At 43.4% G+C, this 19,345-nt stretch overlaps 1 protein-coding gene across 6 annotated transcripts in view; it reads right to left on the reverse strand.

The window, feature by feature from the left end:
* Positions 1–8,750: 8,750 nt before the first annotated feature.
* The window catches only part of LOC144499764 (mothers against decapentaplegic homolog 4), a 99,727-nt gene continuing 89,132 nt past the window's right edge, over positions 8,751–19,345 (reverse strand). For 5 of the 6 annotated variants that reach the window (XM_078222200.1, XM_078222239.1, XM_078222210.1 and 2 more), the window contains one exon: positions 8,751–12,186. In XM_078222200.1, the coding sequence (XP_078078326.1) occupies positions 11,975–12,186 (212 nt within the window). In that variant the 3' untranslated portion in view covers positions 8,751–11,974. The remainder of the gene's footprint in view (positions 12,187–19,345) is intronic. The other variant, XR_013498893.1, reaches the window with a different exon arrangement.

A 19,345-nucleotide genomic window follows, 5' to 3' on the forward strand; every position in this document is an offset into this window, starting at 1 on the left:
CTGAATCCAGGATCCCCGCCCAACTTTACCTTGGGTCTAGTACCTGAAAGTACTTGGTGTCGGTCAGGTTTAAAGGAGCTTCAATGATACCACTTCATGAACAACATGGAACATGTTTGCAGAGGAGTTCATATTGTCTGGCTAGTACTTAGCTCTACAGAAGGATCAGGCATTATTCTATTTGAATTATATAATATTTTTAAGTGTGACAAAGAATAGTGTCATGTTTTAGCAAATTTGCATTTCACTGGAAAAACCAAGTGTTTTACAGTTTCTGAAAGCCTTTATGCAAACATTCTGACATTATATACAATGCCCAAGGACTTAACTGAACAATGCCAACTGACTGGGCTGCAAGGTTACTCATCAGCGCCCCCGGATGGAATAAGGTGCAACGATATTTCAGGATACATTTACTGTAATTGATTTGAATTCGTTACCAAGCTGAATACGAACAAGGAGCAGCAGTAGGCCATTTGGTCCTTTGGGTCTGCTCAGCCATTTAATAAGATCATGGCTGATCTGATGGTAACCTCTGATGGTAATCTGCATCCCACCAACCCCACCCCCACCTCTCCCCCAATAACTTTTCACATCCTTACTTACCGAGAACCTATCCGCCTCTGCTATAAAAATATTCAGACTCTTGCAGAGTTCCAAAGACTGGGGTGATAGGGTGGCACAGTAGTTAGCACTGCTGTCTCACAGTGCCAGGGACACGGGTTCAATTCCAGCCTTGGGTGAGTTTGCATGTTCTCCCACACATATTTCATGGCTAATCCATCTAAGCTACACACCTTGGGACACTAAGGGGCAATTTAGCATGGCCAATCCACCTACTGTTCACATTTTTGGACTGTGGGAGGAAACCGCAGCATCCGGAAGAAATCCAAACGCAGGGAGAACATACAAACACCACCTGACTTGCTTCACACTTCTCCCAATCCCTTCGCAATTATCTCAACCAACTTTACACTCCTCCCAGTCCCTTCACAGTGACCCTGACCTGCTTCACACTCCTCCTGGTCTGTTTCACTGTGATTCTGACCTGCTGCTCACTCCTCCCGGTCTGCTTCACAGTGACCCTGACCTGCTGCACATTCTCCTGGTCTGCTTCACAGTGACCCTGATCTGCTGCACACTCATAGAACATAGAACATAGAACATTACAGCGCAGAACAGGCCCTTCGGCCCACGATGTTGCACCGACCAGTTAAAAAAAAACTGTGACCCTCCAACCTAAACCAATTTCTTTTCGTCCATGAACCTATCTACGGATCTCTTAAACGCCCCCAAACTAGACCCTGACCTGCTTCACACTCCTCCCAATCTGCTTCACAGTGACCCTGACCTGCTTCACACTCCTCCCAGTCTGCTTCACAGTGACCCTGACCTGCTTCACACTCCTCCCAGTCTGCTTCACAGTGACCCTGACCTGCTTCACACTCCTCCCAGTCTGCTTCACTGTGATCCTGACCTGCTTCACACTCCTCCCAGTCTGCTTCACTGTGATCCTGACCTGCTTCACATTCCTCCCAGTCTGCTTCACAGTGACCCTGACCTGCTTCACACTCCTCCCAGTCTGCTTCACAGTGATCCTGACCTGCTTCACACTCCTCCCGGTCTGCTTCACAGTGATGCTGATCTGCTTCACACTCCTCCCGGTCTGCTTCACAGTGACCCTGACCTGCTGCACATTCTCCCGGTCTGCTTCACAGTGACACTGACCTGCTGCACATTCTCCTGGTCTGCTTCACAGTGACCCTGACCTGCTGCACATTCTCCCGGTCTGCTTCACAGTGACCCTGACCTGCTGCACATTCTCCCGGTCTGCTTCACAGTGACACTGACCCGCTGCACATTCTCCTGGTCTGCTTCACAGTGACACTGACCTGCTGCACATTCTCCTGGTCTGCTTCACAGTGACCCTGACCTGCTGCACACTCCTCCCAGTCTGCTTCACAGTGATCCTGACCTGTTTCATACTTCTCCTGAACAATATCCAGGCTTGAGCTGACAAGTGGCAAATAACATTCGCGCCACACAAATGCCAGGCAATGACCATCACCAATAAGAGACACTCCTTGATTTGGTTTGATTTATTGTCGCATGTATTAGTATACAGTGAAAAACCACCCCTTGACATTCCATGGTATTACTGTCACCAAATCCCCCACTGTCAACAGCCTTGGGGTTACCATTGACTAGAAACTCAACTGGACACACCACATAAACACAGTGGCTACTAGAGCAGGTCAGAGACTAGGAATAGAAATAGAAATTACAACATGCTGCTGTGCAGAGGGACCTGGGGGTCCTTGTGCATGACACGCAAAAACCCAGTCTGCAGGTGCAACAGGTGATCAAGAAGGCAAATGGGATGTTGGCCTATATCGCAAGGGGGATGGAATATAAAAGCAGAGATGTCTTGCTGCATCTGTACAGGGCATTGGTGAGGCCGCAGCTGGAATACTGTGTGCAGTATTGGTCCCCTTATTTGCGGAAGGATATATTGGCCTTGGAGGGAGTGCAGAGAAGGTTCACCAGGTTGATACCAGAGATGAGGGGTGTTGATTATGAGTAGAGACTGAGCAGATTGGGTTTGTACTCGTTGGAATTTAGAAGGCTGAGGGGGGGATCTTATAGAGACCTATAAGATAATGAAGGGGCTGGATAGGGTAGAGGTGGAGAGATTCTTTCCACTTAGAAAGGAAGCTAGAACGAGAGAGCACAGCCTCAAAATAAAGGGGGGGGGCAGTTTAGGACAGAGTTGAGGAGGAACTTTTTCTCTCAGAGGGTGGTGAATCTCTGGAATTCTCTGCCCACTGAAGTGGTGGAGGCTACCTCGTTGAATATGTTTAAATCACGGATAGATGGATTCCTGATCGGTAAGGGAATTAGGGGTTATAGGGATCAGGCGGGTAAGTGGAACTGATCCACTTCAGATCAGCCATGATCTTATTGAATGGCGGGGCAGGCTCGAGGGGCTAGATGGCCTACTCCTGCTCCTATTTCTTATGTTATGTTCTTAATACTGCAGTGAATAACTCAGCTCCTGACTCCCCAAAGCCTGTCCACCATCTACAAGGAACAAGTCAGAAGTGTGATGGAATATTCCCCACTTGCAGCTCCAACAACACTCAAGAAGCTCATCCAGGACAAAACAGCCCGCTTCATTGGCACATCTACGAACATGCACTCCCTCCACCACCGACGCTCTGTAGTAGCAGTGTGTACTATCTACAAGATGCACTGCAGAAATTCACCAAAGATCCTTAGACATAACCTTCCAAACCAACGACCACTTCCATCTAGAAGGACAAGGGCAGCAGATGCATGGGAACACCACCACCTGCAAATTTTCCTCCAACCACTCACTGTCCTGACTTGGAAATTTATCGCCGTTCCTTCGCGGTCACCGGGTCAGAATCCTGGAATTCCCACCCCAACAGTATTGTGGGTCAACCCACAGCACGTGGACTGCAGTGTTTCAAGAAGGCAGCTCATCATCACCTTCTCAAGGGCAACTAAGGATGAGCAATAAATGCTGGCCAGCCAGCAAAGCCCATGTCTCACAAATGGATAATAAAAATGCAGGCCTGCTTCACACTCCTCCCAGTCTGCTTCACAATGATGCTGACCTGCTTCACACTCCTGGTCTGCTTCAGACACCTCCTGGTCTCTTCACAGTGAAAATGATCTGCTCCATGCTCCTCCCAGTCCCTTCATTGTGATACCAACCTGCTTCACATTCCTCTGGGTCCAATCTAACATAGCAAAATTCAACAGTTTACAGTATCTATCGTGCTATAATGATACTGTAATGGTGGTCAAAACGTTATATTACTGTACTGCAGCAGGTGAAATCTTAATTACAAATGTAATTTAGTACAGTATACTTTAAATAAGTTATGAATCCTTAAGGTGTCTCAGGAGTCCAAGATTCAATTGTCAGTGCTCCAGATACAGAATCCCCCTTAGTATGTATAATTAAACAGAATGATGGATGAATATATAGGATTAATTTACACAACACTGCAGCAAAACTACTGCCATCTAAGGTTTGCTGCATGTATTCATTGTGCATTATGTCAGCACTTTTTTTTCATTCATTCGTGGGACATGGACGTCACTGGCTGGCCAGTATTTATTGCCCAGCTCCAGTTGCCCTTATTCAGAGAGCAGTTGAGAGTCAATTGCCCCCTGTTGAGAACTTCAAGTTTCTAGGTGTCCAGATCACCAACAACCTGTCCTGGACCCTCCATGCCAATGCTATAGTTAAGAAAGCCCACCAACACCCCCACTTTCTCAGGAGGCTAAGGAAATTTGGCATGTTCCCTACGACTCTCACCAACTTTTACAGGTGCACCATAGAAAGCATTCTTTCTGCTGTATGACAGCTTGGTATGGCTACTGCTCTGTCCAAGACAGCAAGAAACTACAAAGGGTCGCGAACGAAGCCCAATCCATCGTGCAAACCAGCCTCCTCCTACCCATTGACTCTGTCTACACTTGCTGCTGCCTCAGAAAAGCAGCCAGCATAATCAAGGACCCCATGCAGCCCAGATGTACTCTCTTCCACCTTCTTCCTTTGGGAAAATTATAAAAAATAGTCTGAGGTCACGTACCAACCGACTCACGAACAGCTTCTTCCCTGCTGCCGTCAGACTTTTGAATGGACCTACCTGATATCAAGTTGATCTTTCTCTACACCTATGACTGTAACACTACATTCAGCACCCTCTCTTTTCCTTCTCTATGAATGGTATGCTTTGTCTGTATAACACACAAGAAACAATACTTCTCACTTTATACTAATACACGTGACAATAATAAATTCAATCAAAAACCACATTGCTGTGGCTCTAGAATCACATGTAGGCCAAACCAAGTAAGGACGGCAGATTTCCTTCCCTAAAGATGGGTTTTTCCGACAATCAACAATGGTTTCATGGTGATCAGTAGATGAATTCCAGATATTTTTTATAGAAATCAAATTCCACCATCTGTTGTGGTGTAATTCGAACCTGGGTCCCCTGACCATTAGCAGAGTTTCTTGATTAATAGTCTTGCTATAAAATCACAAGGCCATTGCCTTACTCATTGTGCAGGAACATCAATAAATGCTTATTTAAATTAACTTAAATTTATTTACCAGAACAATCTTTTCATGTTTATCCTTAGTAAATGCAGAGTTAAATTCTCAGTTGACATATTCAGGTGAGAATTGACCTGAAGTGAATCTGTCGCCCTGACTGGGTATCTATGTCCAAAGTCATATGGAAGGAAAGGGAGGAAATCCTAATAGGGAATATCAGAAGTCAGGCATTATATTTAAAAATAGGAACTCAAGTGATAATCTTGGGATCACTGACCGTGTCCTGCTCTAATTGGTGATGGGAAAAGCAGATTAGGAAGGTGAACATATGGCTGATGGACTGGTATGAAAAGGTGGAGTTCCACTTCATCGGACTCTGGCCCCAGTGATGGGACAGGAAGTAAATGTGCTACTAGGAAGGAAATGTGCTACATAGAAAAAATAGGCCCTTCCAGCCTGCTCCGCCATTCATTTTGATCATGAAATTCATTATCCTGTTCCCACTTCCCCCACCCCAATGTTCTGGCCTCAACTACTTTCTGTGGGAGGGCACGGTGCCACAGTGGTTAGCACTGCTGCCTCACAGCGCCAGGGTTCAATTCCAGCATCGAGTCACTATCTGTGTGCAGTGTGCACGATCTTCCCATGTCAGCATGGTTTCTTCTGGGTGCTCCAGTTTCCTCACACTCCAAAGATGTGCAAGTTAGGTGGATTGGCTGAGCTAAATTGCCCCGGAGAACTCGCAGAGTAAATATGTGAGGTTACGGGAATAGGGCCAGAGTTGGATTGTTTTCGGTGCAGGTTCGATAGGCCGAATGGCCTCCTTCTGCACTGTAGGGATTCTATGAATTCCACAGATTCACCACTCTCTGGGTGAAGAAAGTTCTCCTGAACTCAGTCTTAAAAGGTTTACCCCTTATCCTCAAACTATGACCCCTAGATCTGAACTCCCCCACCATTGGGAACATTCTTTCTGAATCTACTCTATCTAATCCTGTTAGAATTTTATAAGTTTCTATAAGATCCCCTCTCACTCTTCTAAACTCCAATGAATATAATCCCAACCAACTTAGTCTCTCTTCACATGACGGACCTGCCATCCCAGGAATCAGCCAGGCAAACCTTCGTTGCATTCCCTCTATAGCAAGGGCATCCTTCCTCAGATAAGGATACCAAAACTGCACATAATACTTCAGATGTGGCTTCACCAAACCCCTGTACTGCTGGAACAGGCTGCACCTGAACCACAGTGGGACCAGTGTTGCAGCAGAAAGGACAAGTGCGTGCTGCCAGTAGGACTTTTATTAACTAATAAGAACATAAGAACTAGCAGCAGGAGTAGGCTATCTGGCCCCTTGAGCCTGCTCCGCCATTCAATAAGATCATGGCGGATCTTTTCGTGGACTCAACTCCATTTACCCGCCCGCTCACCATAACCCTTCACTCCTTAATTAACTTGCATCTGAATTGAATGGCGGCATAGGCTCATGGGGCCTACTGACCTACTTCTGCTCCTACTTAATATGTTCGCAACGTACCCTGGAACATCCTGTGGTCTTGAAAGGTTCTATACAAGTCTGTCTTTATTCCACGATTTATTTTCAACCCCAGTGCCCTCAATTGTCTGGTCTCTCACACTTTCTTTTAAAGTAGGCTTATGACTGATCAATGTTGACAAGACAAAAATGATGAAAGACCTGCAAGATTCCAATTAAAGGAGATCAGCTTGAACAGGCTGATACCTTTAACTATCTTGGGTTACTCATCACATAAGATGCAGAATCTACCAAATAAATTTGAGCTAGAATTAACAAGGGTCATGGCTTTGTGAACTCACTTAAAGTCGTATGAAACCACAGCATCTTGATTATACAATGAAAATTTGTCTTCAGAAAGCCCTTGTGAGGACAGTGACAATGTGTGGCAATATGAAGGTTGGACCATCAAGAAAAATGATGAGGCTCAAATAAGAGCATTTGAAATGACTCAGACAGATAGTGTGCGCGTCAAGGAATGCCAAGCCGTGGTCGCTTACAACTTGTAAGGCAGTGACATCAAGGAAGTTTGCATACTTTGAACATACAAGGTGAACGGCAGGAGTGTTTGGAAAGAGGTAATGGAAGGCAAAGCATCTGGAAAACATGCACAAAGATGACCCAAGGTGGCATGGATGGATGATATTAGAATGTTAACCAGCATCACCTGTGGGATAGGCAGCAGAGAACAGAAATCAAAGAAGAAAGATCATTCATACTATAGCCAATCCTCAAAATGAGGACCAATGAAGAGACAGACAATGAAATGAGGGGAGTAAACTAGTCTCCAGAGACTTTTATAAATTGTCTAGACTTGTACCCGTAAAATTATAGCATGCAGGGTGGTCTCCATAGAGAAACAAATCATTAAAACATAAAGTATTCTTACAAGAATGGTGAACCATCCGATTGTGTAAATTGACTTTCCTCCTCTCTTTAGGGGGAGATGGCTGCATAGTGGTAATGTCACTGAACTAGAAATCCCGAGGTGCAAGTTAATGTTCTGGGGACATGGGTTCAAATCGCATCACCACAGCCAGTGGAAGTTAAATTCAGGGGATAAAATCTGGAATATAAAGCTAATTTCTGAAATGGTGACCATGAAACTATTGTCAATTGTTGTAAAACCCATGTGGTTCACTAATGTCCTTTAGGGAAGGAAATCTGCCATCCATACCTGGTCCGGTCTACATTTGACTTTAGACCCACAGCAATGTGGTTGACTCAACTGCCCTCTGAAATTGCCTTACAAGCCACTCAGTTCAAGGGTAATTAGGGATGGGCAACAAATGCTGGCCTTGCCAATGATACCCATATCCCTTGAAAGAATAAAAAGGTATCATATGCCATTCCTCCACCATTTGAGCATAGGCATCCCATTGACAATCCTCCTCCAATTATATTCTGGAATTGATTAGAGAATGTGTAAGCACAACCTGAAAGATGCATCTTGCTTCTGCTCAATCCCCATCCTAAGTGGAGATAAATAACTCATAACTCATGCTAGTGCAAACTCATGTCACATCACCCTGAAGCACTGAACATAAATTGTCAATGGTTGAGTTTTTCAGAAAAAAGTGGTGAAATGTTCAAATTCTCCCCCAGCTGAATGTTGCTCTAAACTCCATTAAGGATGAAACTTCAATTATTGATAATATTTAGTACTTTCCTATAAGTCTATCACAATGAGTTCCTTTGTACTTGTTACATACTTAAAACACTTCACTAGAAGCAGAGTAAAAAGACAGCCTACCTGAGAAAGATGGTAAGTACCTGTATCACATCTCAGTTCAATATACAGAATTAGTTCTGGTTTTTGAAATTAATGGACTGTTTATGCATCTTTATGTACATTTCAAACTTAGAAGAAAAAAATACATCAGCATTCAGAGACACATGACTTAGATCTGTTAACTTAACCAATGCAAATCAAGTACATCAAGAGAGACATGATGCATCTGGAAAGCATTCTTACAGTCTACACCCACAGACCATAATTGAATCAGGCTACATCATTTGGAGAAAGATTTACAATGTTTCAGACTGAACAGAATTATTGACTTTAGCTTCTTTTAGATAACCAAGGTAGGCTGGTAAAAGAAAAGGAGGAAATAGTATACTTTGCGAACATTTTATTTATACTAGTTGCTTAAAAGATAAAATGCATACATTACTTGTTCCATTCAGAACATCTGGTGACATTTGCCAAAGTTGTTCTATTCCAGATTTCCATTGCTATCATGTGCAGTCAATGCCATTCCGATCATCAGACGTCAGAATGCCTGATTCACAATGTGTTTCAATGTTAACTTCTTGCTATTTCAATATCATAACTTTAAACAATTTGCTTGGTCTTAAGTTTGGGTAACATTTAATTGATCAATATAAACAGGTAGGATTTTTCACATACCTATAGCAATGAATAGTTTCCCCTTTGATCCTAAATAAAATGCTCAGTCAGCTTAGAGTCCTTCTGCTCAATCTTTCATTACAAAGGAATAACATTGCAGATGCTATATTTTCCCCTTGTTTAGACTTAGAAGATCAGTAGTCCTTTCCTAGCTTGTTTTATATAATGATTCAAAAGGTCTATGATGTCCATTTTCTATCAGTTCTCTTAGAGAACTAAATCAAGACCTAAAAATCTGAAAGGATTCAAGTAAAAACTGACTTGGACCATGAAAGGGGAACTGAAAGTTTAATTTTTTAATCAGTTTTTAAAGTTGAGTGCTTCTACATCTCGAAATGAAAAGTATCCCTAAATTTAATCGTAGACCGAGGAAGAAAATTATAATTTTCAAAATATCCACAATGTAAAATGCAGGATTTATTCAAAAATGTTCTCTCACCCCCCCCCCACCCCCCCAATTCATAATTTAAAATATCTCTTAATTGCATGAGACAGGCACTCGGTTACTTTGAGCTGATAACTATTATTTCATCCAACTCCTGCAATGTCAATGAATGATCTCTTACACATTAGTTTTAATAAATATCATAACCCAATGCAACTTTAATGTAAGAAAAAAGGCCATCTTAACTATTCCTAGATAGGCATTTCAGATCTTTATCATATACTTTTTCTGTTCTTAACTACCCTAATAATACTTGGTTCCTAGTAGTCTCTACAAATGGTGCCGAAGCATAGTATAAAGATTTGCAAAATGTACACACATACACACAGCAAAAGGAAGAACTAAAAAGCTTATATCGGCAATTTCCCCACTCTTTTAGCAAACTGTCTGAAAAACTTTACAACAGCATATCACTTGTAACTTAACAGCTAGTAACCAGAAAACAGAAGTCAATCCAGATTCAAAATATTTAGAGTGTGAAAAGAAACTATTCTGTACTGGTGTTATGATTCATTACATTCCTAGGTGGTCACATTTCCAATACAGACCTTCCATTTGGCTGACAAGCATTTCAAAGGCATAGTAATTGGTTTTGTTGTTCAAATAATTAAAAAACAATCTAAATTAGTAGCTTCCCATGTTCATTTTTAACTCCTGTAAAAATTACATTTGTTTCATAAAAGATACACTTCAATTTACATTTGGTTTCAACTGGAATTGTAACATCAATGCATTTCACAAAAACCAATCAGCAGATGCAGTGAAGAGCAGTAAATACAATAATGCTCTTAAATGAATATTAAAAATGTTGTCACGAACATTTCAATAATGTGAAATGTTCACAGGCACACTTGTTTTGGGTGCATCCTCACTCTCTTCCAACCTGGATTTCAGTAAATAATGCGAAGCATATGAAACTTTTGTACAATGTCCACCCGCACTGTGAAAATATTAAACAGTACAATTATAGATTGTGACTGTCCAAATTTAGATTCCATCTGGTGAGAGCATTTGCACTCTATAACACTGCTGGTAATAATGGTGGAATTAATTTCAGACAATGTCAAATAAGATGCATTTTGGTACCAATATTATTAAATAAGCCAAGGAAGACACTGCAGAACATCTTGTTAAAAAGAAAGTTCAAGCTTCCATTTCTACAGTATAAGAATGTGTTAAAAACAGACAGGGTCAAATAAAATTTGATCTGGCTACAAAACATGAATGTCCTTGATGTTGATCTTAACAAAATTCGCCATCATCTAATGCTGAAGAATGTATTCCTTATAGGGAACATACTTAACAAAGAACACCTTTTCCTTGTCACCCCTAACTTGCTATACACAGATTTGGGTTGGGATGGGGGGGGAGGTGGTGGTGGTGAGAGGATGTTGACACAAAGAACAAACACAGATGCTTCAGCATCAGATGCGCCAGATAGCACAGAAAAAATGTTCCACCTTTTTTAGTGTTACTAACAAGATCTGGATTTCTGTAAAAAAATATAAGGCTTTTTATTTTTTTTTCTCCCAGATCAGAAACAAGCATTTCTTAAACCTCCTGTCTCTGGTCATAAGCTGTGCGTAATTTGAAAACTTTGGCCAAAGCAGCCAATGTTAAACAATGGCCAGACCCACATGCAAAAAAAAATTTAAAGAAAAAATATAGAAGCAAGCTACAGTATTAAAGGTGATGAACAAACTGTACAATACAAACATCCCCATATAGAGGAATTCTCTCAAGGGTGCAGTATAAAAAAGAAATTTTTTTTTTGAATAAAGTGCAAATCAGGTGTTCTTTCAAATAAAGAAAGCCTGGATCTGTAAATGTGGCTGAAGAGACCACTTTGCTGTAATGCATGAATTCTTTTTTCAAAATCAGGTTGGCATCCATCTATTCTTTCAACCAGTTTTTGACTGTTCTGGAAATTTCTAAACTGTGAACCAGAAAACAATTTTTACCCTCCCCCACTTAGTACTGCCTGTTCTGACATGGAGGTATTAGTTATTAAGGTTTTCAATGTACTATCAGCAAAACTATCAGAACTCAAACAATGATACCCTCATTGTTCCCACATTTTGCCCCATCCTCCCAGTTCAGCTTTGGGCTTGGAGAAAAGTGGCTAACTGAATGATCTGAACAGCCTTTTGCAGCACCAAATCAAGCATTTTTCACAGCATTTGATTGTATGATAACCATTATTGGTAACTAATGCAGTCTGTAATAATTAATACAGGCTGTGAATCATACTGGTGGAGATTCAAAGTAGGAAACAAAGACACAAGCTCGAATACTGAGGTTTCTGTCAAGAGAAAATAAACAGTAGTTTTGCTGTTTGAAATTTTTTTTTTGCATACCTACCAAAAAAGTTGTTGTTCTGAAAGAATATGCTGAACAAAGGTAAAATATATCAGTTTATTATCAAGGTTGAACTCTAGTCTTCTTCCCACCCCACCCAAGCAAGACAATTACTCTTGCAGAGCAACTTAGTCCAGGGGCTGTGGTTCTGCAATCGGCATGGTGTGAAGTACTTCATCCAGCAGCTGAAGGGCACGATGTAGGTGAATTTCAATCCAGCAAGGGGTCTCTTTGATGCTTTGCCTTGGATAGTCAGGTCCCCAGCCTTTAACAAAACTCATCCTGAGAATACAGAGGCGGCGTAAGTCATCCACTCCTATTCCAGCTGCAGCAGACAAGCCTGAAAATACAACATAGATTAGGGGCTTCAGCTAAAAGGCATCAGAATAGTTAATTCATTGGGACTAAGATTCTTCAGAATAAAAACAAAGAACTGGTAATGCACATTAGGTTGTTCAACACATGAAAAGAGGATGCTTTGTTTAGAATCATCCAATGGTTACAGCACACCAAGAGGCCAAATATTAACTGGGATAGTTTTAGTGTACACGGTAAGTAGGGAGCAAAATTCTTAAATTGCACTCAGGAGAATATTTTTAGCCAGTATGTAGAAAACTCCACAAGGGAGGGGCAATTCTGGACCTAATGTTCGGAAATGAGCCCGGGCAGGTGGAAGGCATATCAGTAGGCAAGCATTTTGGCTAATTTTACTAAGATATGATTTGGCCCAAATAGACTGGGAGCAGTTATTTGCAGATAAAACTGGGTCAGAGCAGTAGGAGGCCTTCAGGGAGGAGACAGTGAGAGTACAGAGTAAATATGTTTCCCTAAAATCAAAGCGACAAAGACCAGAGAACCCTGGGCGTCATCAGACAAAGGTCAGATTAATATGGATTATAATCAATGTTTGTGTGGACCTGGAAGATGTGGGTACAGTCTTTGATGAATATTTTGCATCAGCAGATGTAGACAGAATGGAGGACTGTGAAATATTAGAGGAAAGTGATAGAGAGAAGAGGTAATCACAAGTTTAGCAGCCTTAACTGGATAAATCCACAGGCCCAGATGAGATGTATTCCTGGCCCTTGAGGGAGGAGATACCAGGAGCACTGGCAGTAATTTTCAAACCCTTTTCGGCCAGAAGTGAGGTGCCAAATGACTGGAAGACTGCTAACATTATGCCATTATTAAAAAGAGGTAGGGATTATCCTGGAAATTAAAGGCCAGTCAGCCTAACCTTGGTGATGGGGAAGTTACTAGAAAGAGTTCTGAGGGACAGAATATAACTGAACCTGGATAGACATGGATTAATCAAGGATAGCCAGCATGGATTTGTCAAGGTATAGTCACACTTGACAAAATTAATCAAATTTTTTGAGGAGGTAACCAAGAGTGTTGATGAGGTCTATAGACTTTAGCAAGGCTTTTAGTAAGGTCAAGAAACAGGTCAAGAAAGTAAGGGCCCATGGGATCCAAGGCAAAATGGCACATTGAATCCAAAACTGGCTGAGAGGTAGGACCCTGCTTTGGAGATCTCTACTGCCTCCCGAAGATACACAAGGCAAACACACCCGGCCGTCCCATTGTATCGGGCAATGGGGCCCTGTGCGAGAACCTCTCCGGCTACATGGAGGGCATCCTGAAACCTATTGTACAAAGAAACCCCAGCTTTTGTCGCGACACTACGGACTTCCTACAGAAACTCGGCACACATGGAGCAGTTGAACCAGGAGCACTCCTCGTCACAATGGATGTCTCGGCACTCTACACCAGCATCCCCCATGGCGATGGCATTGCTGCAACGGCCTCAGTGCTCAGCGCCAATAACTGCCAGTTTCCAGATGCAATTTTATATCTCATCCGCTTCATCCTGGACCACAATATCTTTACCTTCAACAACCAGTTCTTCATCCAGACACACGGAACAGCCATGGGGACCAAATTCGCACCTCAATATGCCAACATCTTCATGCACAGGTTCGAACAAGACTTCTTCACCGCACGGGACCTTCAACCGATGCTATACACTAGATACATCGATGACATTTTCTTCCTTTGGACTCATGGTGAACAATCACTGAAACAACTCTATGATGACATCAACAAGTTCCATCCCACCATCAGACTCACCATAGACTACTCTCCGGAATCGGTTGCATTCTTGGACACACGCATCTCCATTAAGGACAGTCACCTCAGCACCTCACTGTACCGCAAGCCCACGGATAACCTCACGATGCTCCAGTTCTCCAGCTTCCACCCTAAACACGTTAAAGAAACCATCCCCTATGGACAAGCCCTCCGTATACACAGGATCTGCTCGGATGAGGAGGATCGCAACAGACACCTCCAGACGCTGAAAGATGCCCTCATAAGAACAGGATATAGTGCTCGACTCATTGATCAACAGTTCCAACGCGCCACAGCGAAAAACCGCACCGACCTCCTCAGAAGACAAGCACAGGACACAGTGGACAGACTACCCTTCATTGTCCAGTACTTCCCCGGAGCGGAGAAGCTACGGCATCTCCTCCGGAGCCTTCAACATGTCATTGATGAAGACGAACATCTCGCCAAGGCCATCCCCACACCCCCACTTCTTGCCTTCAAACAACCGCACAACCTCAAACAGACAATTGTCCGCAGCAAACTACCCAGCCTTCAGGAGAACAGTGACCACGACCCCACAACCCTGCCACAGCAACCTCTGCAAGACTTGCCGGATCATCGACACAGATGCCATCATCTCACGTGAGAACACCATCCACCAGGTACACGGTACATACTCTTGCAACTCGGCCAAAGTTGTCTACCTGATACGCTGCAGGAAAGGATGTCCCGAGGCATGGTACATTGGGGAAACTATGCAGACGCTGCGACAACGGATGAATGAACACCGCTCGACAATCACCAGGCAAGACTGTTCTCTTCCTGTTGGGGAGCACTTCAGCAGTCACGGGCATTCGGCCTCTGATATTCGGGTAAGCGTTCTCCAAGGCGGCCTTCACGACACACGACGGCGCAGAGTCACTGAGCAGAAACTGATAGCCAAGTTCCGCACACACGAGGACGGCCTCAACCGGGATATTGGGTTCATGTCACACTATCTGTAACCCCCACAGTTGCCTGGACCTGCAGAGTTTCACTGGCTGTCTTGTCTGGAGACAATACACATCTTTTTAGCCTGTTTTGATGCTCTCTCCACTCACGTTGTTTTGTTTCTTAAAGACTTGATTAGCTGTAAGTATTCACATTCCAACCATTATTCATGTAAATTGCGTCTGTGTCTTTATATGCCCTGTTTGTGAACAGAATTCCCACTCACCTGAAGAAGGGGCTTGGAGCTCCGAAAGCTTGTGTGGCTTTTGCTACCAAATAAACCTGTTGGACTTTAACCTGGTGTTGTTAAACTTCTTACTGAGAGGCAGGAAGCAGAGGGTGATGGAGAGGGATGTTTTTGTGACTGGAAGTCTGTTTCCAGCGGGGTTCCGCAGAACTCGGTGCAGGGATCCTTTCTATTTGTGGTGTACATTAATGATTTGGACTTAAACATGGGTATGATCAAGAAGTATGTGGATGACATGAAAATTGGTAGGTTGGTAAATAGTGAGGAGGATAGCCATAGACTGCAGAGGATGTCAATGGACCGGTCAGGTGGGCAGAGGAGTGGTAAATGGAGATAATGGACTTGGGGAGGGCTAACAAGGCAAAGGATTACACTATGTATTGTGTGACCTTGGAAAGTGCTGAAGATCAAAAGGACCTTGGAGTTCATATCCACAGATCCTTGAAGGTGGCAGGGCAGGTACATATGGTGGTTAAATGCGGCATATGTGATACTTGCCGTTATTAACCGAGGCATAGAATACAAAAGCAGGGAGGTCAATAATTGAACTGTACAAAATGTTGGTTAAGCTGTGTACAGATCTAGTCACCACATTGGAGGAAGGATGTGATTGCACTGGAGAGGGTGCAGAGGAGATTTACCAGGGTATTGCCTGGGCTGGAGGGTCTGAGCTATGAGGAAAGACTGGATAGGCTGGGGCTGTTTTCATTGGAGGTTGAGGGTTGAAGGCTTTAGATATATGGATCACTGGGATGTCTTCTGGGGAAGGTGGGATTTGTACAAGAAGGACAGGTTGCACCTGAACTGGAGGGGCACCAATATCCTGGGTGGGAGGTTTGCTAGTGCTGATCGGGAGGGTTTAAACTAGTATGGCAGGGGGTGGGAACCGGAACAGCAGGCCAGTAAGTGTAGGGACTGGGGAAAAAAATGAGACTGAGATAAACATAGCGCAGGCAGAGGGAGGCCTCAGGGCTCGGTGGGTCTGGAGGTCTGGAGTGCGTTTGCTCCAATGCAAGTATAACAGTTAAAACGGATGAACTGAGAGCCTGGATTACTGCATGGAATTATGATGTTATTTCAATTATGGAGACATGGTTAAAGGAGGGACAGGATTGGCAGCTTAACATTCCGGGATATCGTTGTTTTAGACGGGACAAAAGGTGAAACATAAGGGATGGAGGAGCTGCGTTGCTGATTAGGGAGCACATCACAGCTGTGTTGAGGGAGGACAAATTGGAGGGATCTTGTATTGAGACATTGTGGGTGGAGCTCAGGAATAAGAAGGGTATCACAATGTTGGGAGTGTACTACAGGCTTCCCAACAGCCTGCAGGAGACAGAGGAGCAGCTGTGTAGTCAGATACTGAAAAGGTGTGAAAAAAGCAGGGTGGCTGTGGTGGGTGACTTTAACTTCCCCCATATTGACTGGGAATCCCTTACAGCCAGGGGCTCGGATCGAGAGCAATTTGTTAGATGTGTCCAGGAGGGCTTTTGATACCAATCCAACCAGGGAGGGGGCCATATTAGACTTGGTATTGGAGATTGAGCCGGGCCAGGTGATCAATGTTTCAGTGGGGGAACATTTTGGGCTTAGTGACCATAATTCCATAAGATTTCAGTTAGTCGTGGATAAGGACAAAAGTCCTCGGATGAGGCTGCTTAATTGGGCGAGGGCCAATTACATCCAAATTAGACAGGAACTGGGGAATGTGGATAGCGAGCAGCTATTTGAGGGCAAATCCATGTCTGGAATGTGGGAAGCTTTTAAAGGCCAGTTGATTGAAGTGCAGGACCGGCATGTCCCTGCAAAAATGAAGGATAGAATTGGAAGGATTCGGGAACCATGGATGACAAGGGGAATTGTAAGCTTAGTCAAAAGCAAAAAGGAAGCATTCGATAGGTCGAGGCATCTAAAAACTGACGAAGCCCTCGAGGGATATAGTGAAAGTACAAAGAATAAAGAACAAAGAAAATTACAGCACAGGCCCTTCGGCCCTCCAAGTCTGCACCGACCATACTGCCTGTCTGAACTAAAACTAAGTAGGAAGGAATTTAAACGTGGAATTAGGAGGTCTAAAAGAGGCCATGAAGTGTCTTTAGCAAACAGGGTCAAGAAGAATCCCAAGAGTTTTTATGCATATTTTACGAGCAAGAGGATAACAAGAGAAAGAGTAGGCCCACTCAAGGACAATGGAGATAAGTTATGCGTGGAGCCACAGGAAATGGGTGGTCTCCTTAATGAGTACTTTGCATTGGTATTCACCAAGAAGGACATGACGGAAGTTGAGGTCAAGGATAGGTGTGTGAACGCTCTAGAGAATGTCAATATATCGAAGGAGCAAGTGTTGGGTATCCTAAATTGCATTAAAGTAGACATGCTCCTGGAGCCGCATAAGGTCTATCCCAGTTCACTGCAGGAGGCAAGGAAAGAAATTATGATGTTATTGCAATTACGGAGACATGGTTAAAGGAGGGACAGGACTGGCAGTTTAGCTTAACAGATATCTTCACATCCTCTTTGACCACAAGCAAGGTTCCAGAGGACTGCAGAAAGGCCAATGTTGCTCCCTTGTTTAAAAAAGGAAGCAGGGATAATCCACAAAATTACAGGCCAGTGAGTCTGTGGTGGGGAAGCTTTTGGAGAAGATACTGAGGGACAGGATATATGCATGTTTGGAAGAAAATGGACTAGTTAGTGACAGGCAGCTTGGTTTTGTACAGGGAAGGTCATGTCTCACCAAATTGATTGAGTTTTTTTGAAGAGCTGACAAAGATAATTGATAAGGGAAGGACTGTGGATATAGTTTATATGGACTTTAATAATGCATTAGACAAGGTCCCACATGGCAGACTGGTTCAAGAACTAAAATCACATGGGATTTGGGGTGGGCTGGCTAAATGGATACAGATTTGTTGTAGAAGATAGAGTAGCGGTGGAAGGGTGTTTTTCATAATGGAGAACACATAATAGTGTTCTGCAGGAATCAGTGCTGGGACCTCTGTTGTTTGTAGTATATATAAATGATCTGGAGAAAAATGTGGGGATCTGATTAGTAAGTTTGTGGATAACATGAAGATTGGTGGAGTTGCGGATAGTGCCAGGAATTGTCAGAGGATACAACAGGATATAGATAGATTGAAGATTTGGGCACAGAAATGGCAGATGGAGTTTAATCCAAACAAATGCGAGGCGTTACATTTTGGAGGATCAAGTTTAGACATGAATCATACTGTAAATGGCAGAACCCTTAGGAACATTTAACATACAGAGGGATCTGGGTGTGCAGGTCCACAGTTCCCTAAAAGTGGCAACACAGGTGGCCAAGGTAATTAAGAAAGCATGTGGCATGCTTACTTTCATCAGCCGGGGCACTGAGTACAAGAGTTGGGAAATCATGTTGCAGCTATACAAAACCTTAGTTAAGCCGCATTTGGAGTATTGCATGCAGTTCTGGTCACCACACTACCAGAAGCTTTGGAGAGAGTGCAAAGAAAGTTCACCAGAATGTTGCCTGGTCTTGAGGGTGTTGGCTATGAGGAACACCTGAATAAACTAGGATTGTTTTCACTGTGAGCAGAGACCTCATAGAGGTTTACAAAATTATAAGAGGCATAGGCAGGGTGGATAGTCAGAGGCTTTTTCCCAGGGTGGAAATGTCAATTACAAGGCGCACAGGTTCAAGGCGAGAGGGGGAAATTTTAAGGGAAATGTGCAGGGGAAGTTTTTCACGCAGAGAATTGTGGGTGCCTGGAACATGCTGCCAGAAGAGGTGGTAGAGACAGGAACATTAGCAACATTTAAGAGGCATCTGGATGGGTACATGAATAGGGAGAGGTTAGAGGGATATGGACCAAGTAAGGACAGAAGGTTTTTTTTAAAGTTTAGTTAGGACATCATGATTGGCACAGGCCTGGAGGGCCGAAGGGTCTGTTCCTGTGCTGTACTTTTCTTTGTTTTTTTCTGAATCTTATGCTTTCAAATCCTTCCTAAAGTGTGGTGTCCAGAAATGGATACACTACTCCGGTAGAAGCTGAACAAGGATTCTATACAGATTCATCATAACTTCCTTGCTTCTGTACTCTTGCCTCCATTTATAAAACCCAGCATTCTGGATTGCTTTATTAACTGCTTTCTCAACCTTCCCTGCTGTGGT

Source organism: Mustelus asterias, chromosome 1 (genome assembly GCF_964213995.1).
Source record: "Mustelus asterias chromosome 1, sMusAst1.hap1.1, whole genome shotgun sequence".
In the NCBI taxonomy this organism is placed as follows: Eukaryota; Metazoa; Chordata; class Chondrichthyes; order Carcharhiniformes; family Triakidae; genus Mustelus; species Mustelus asterias.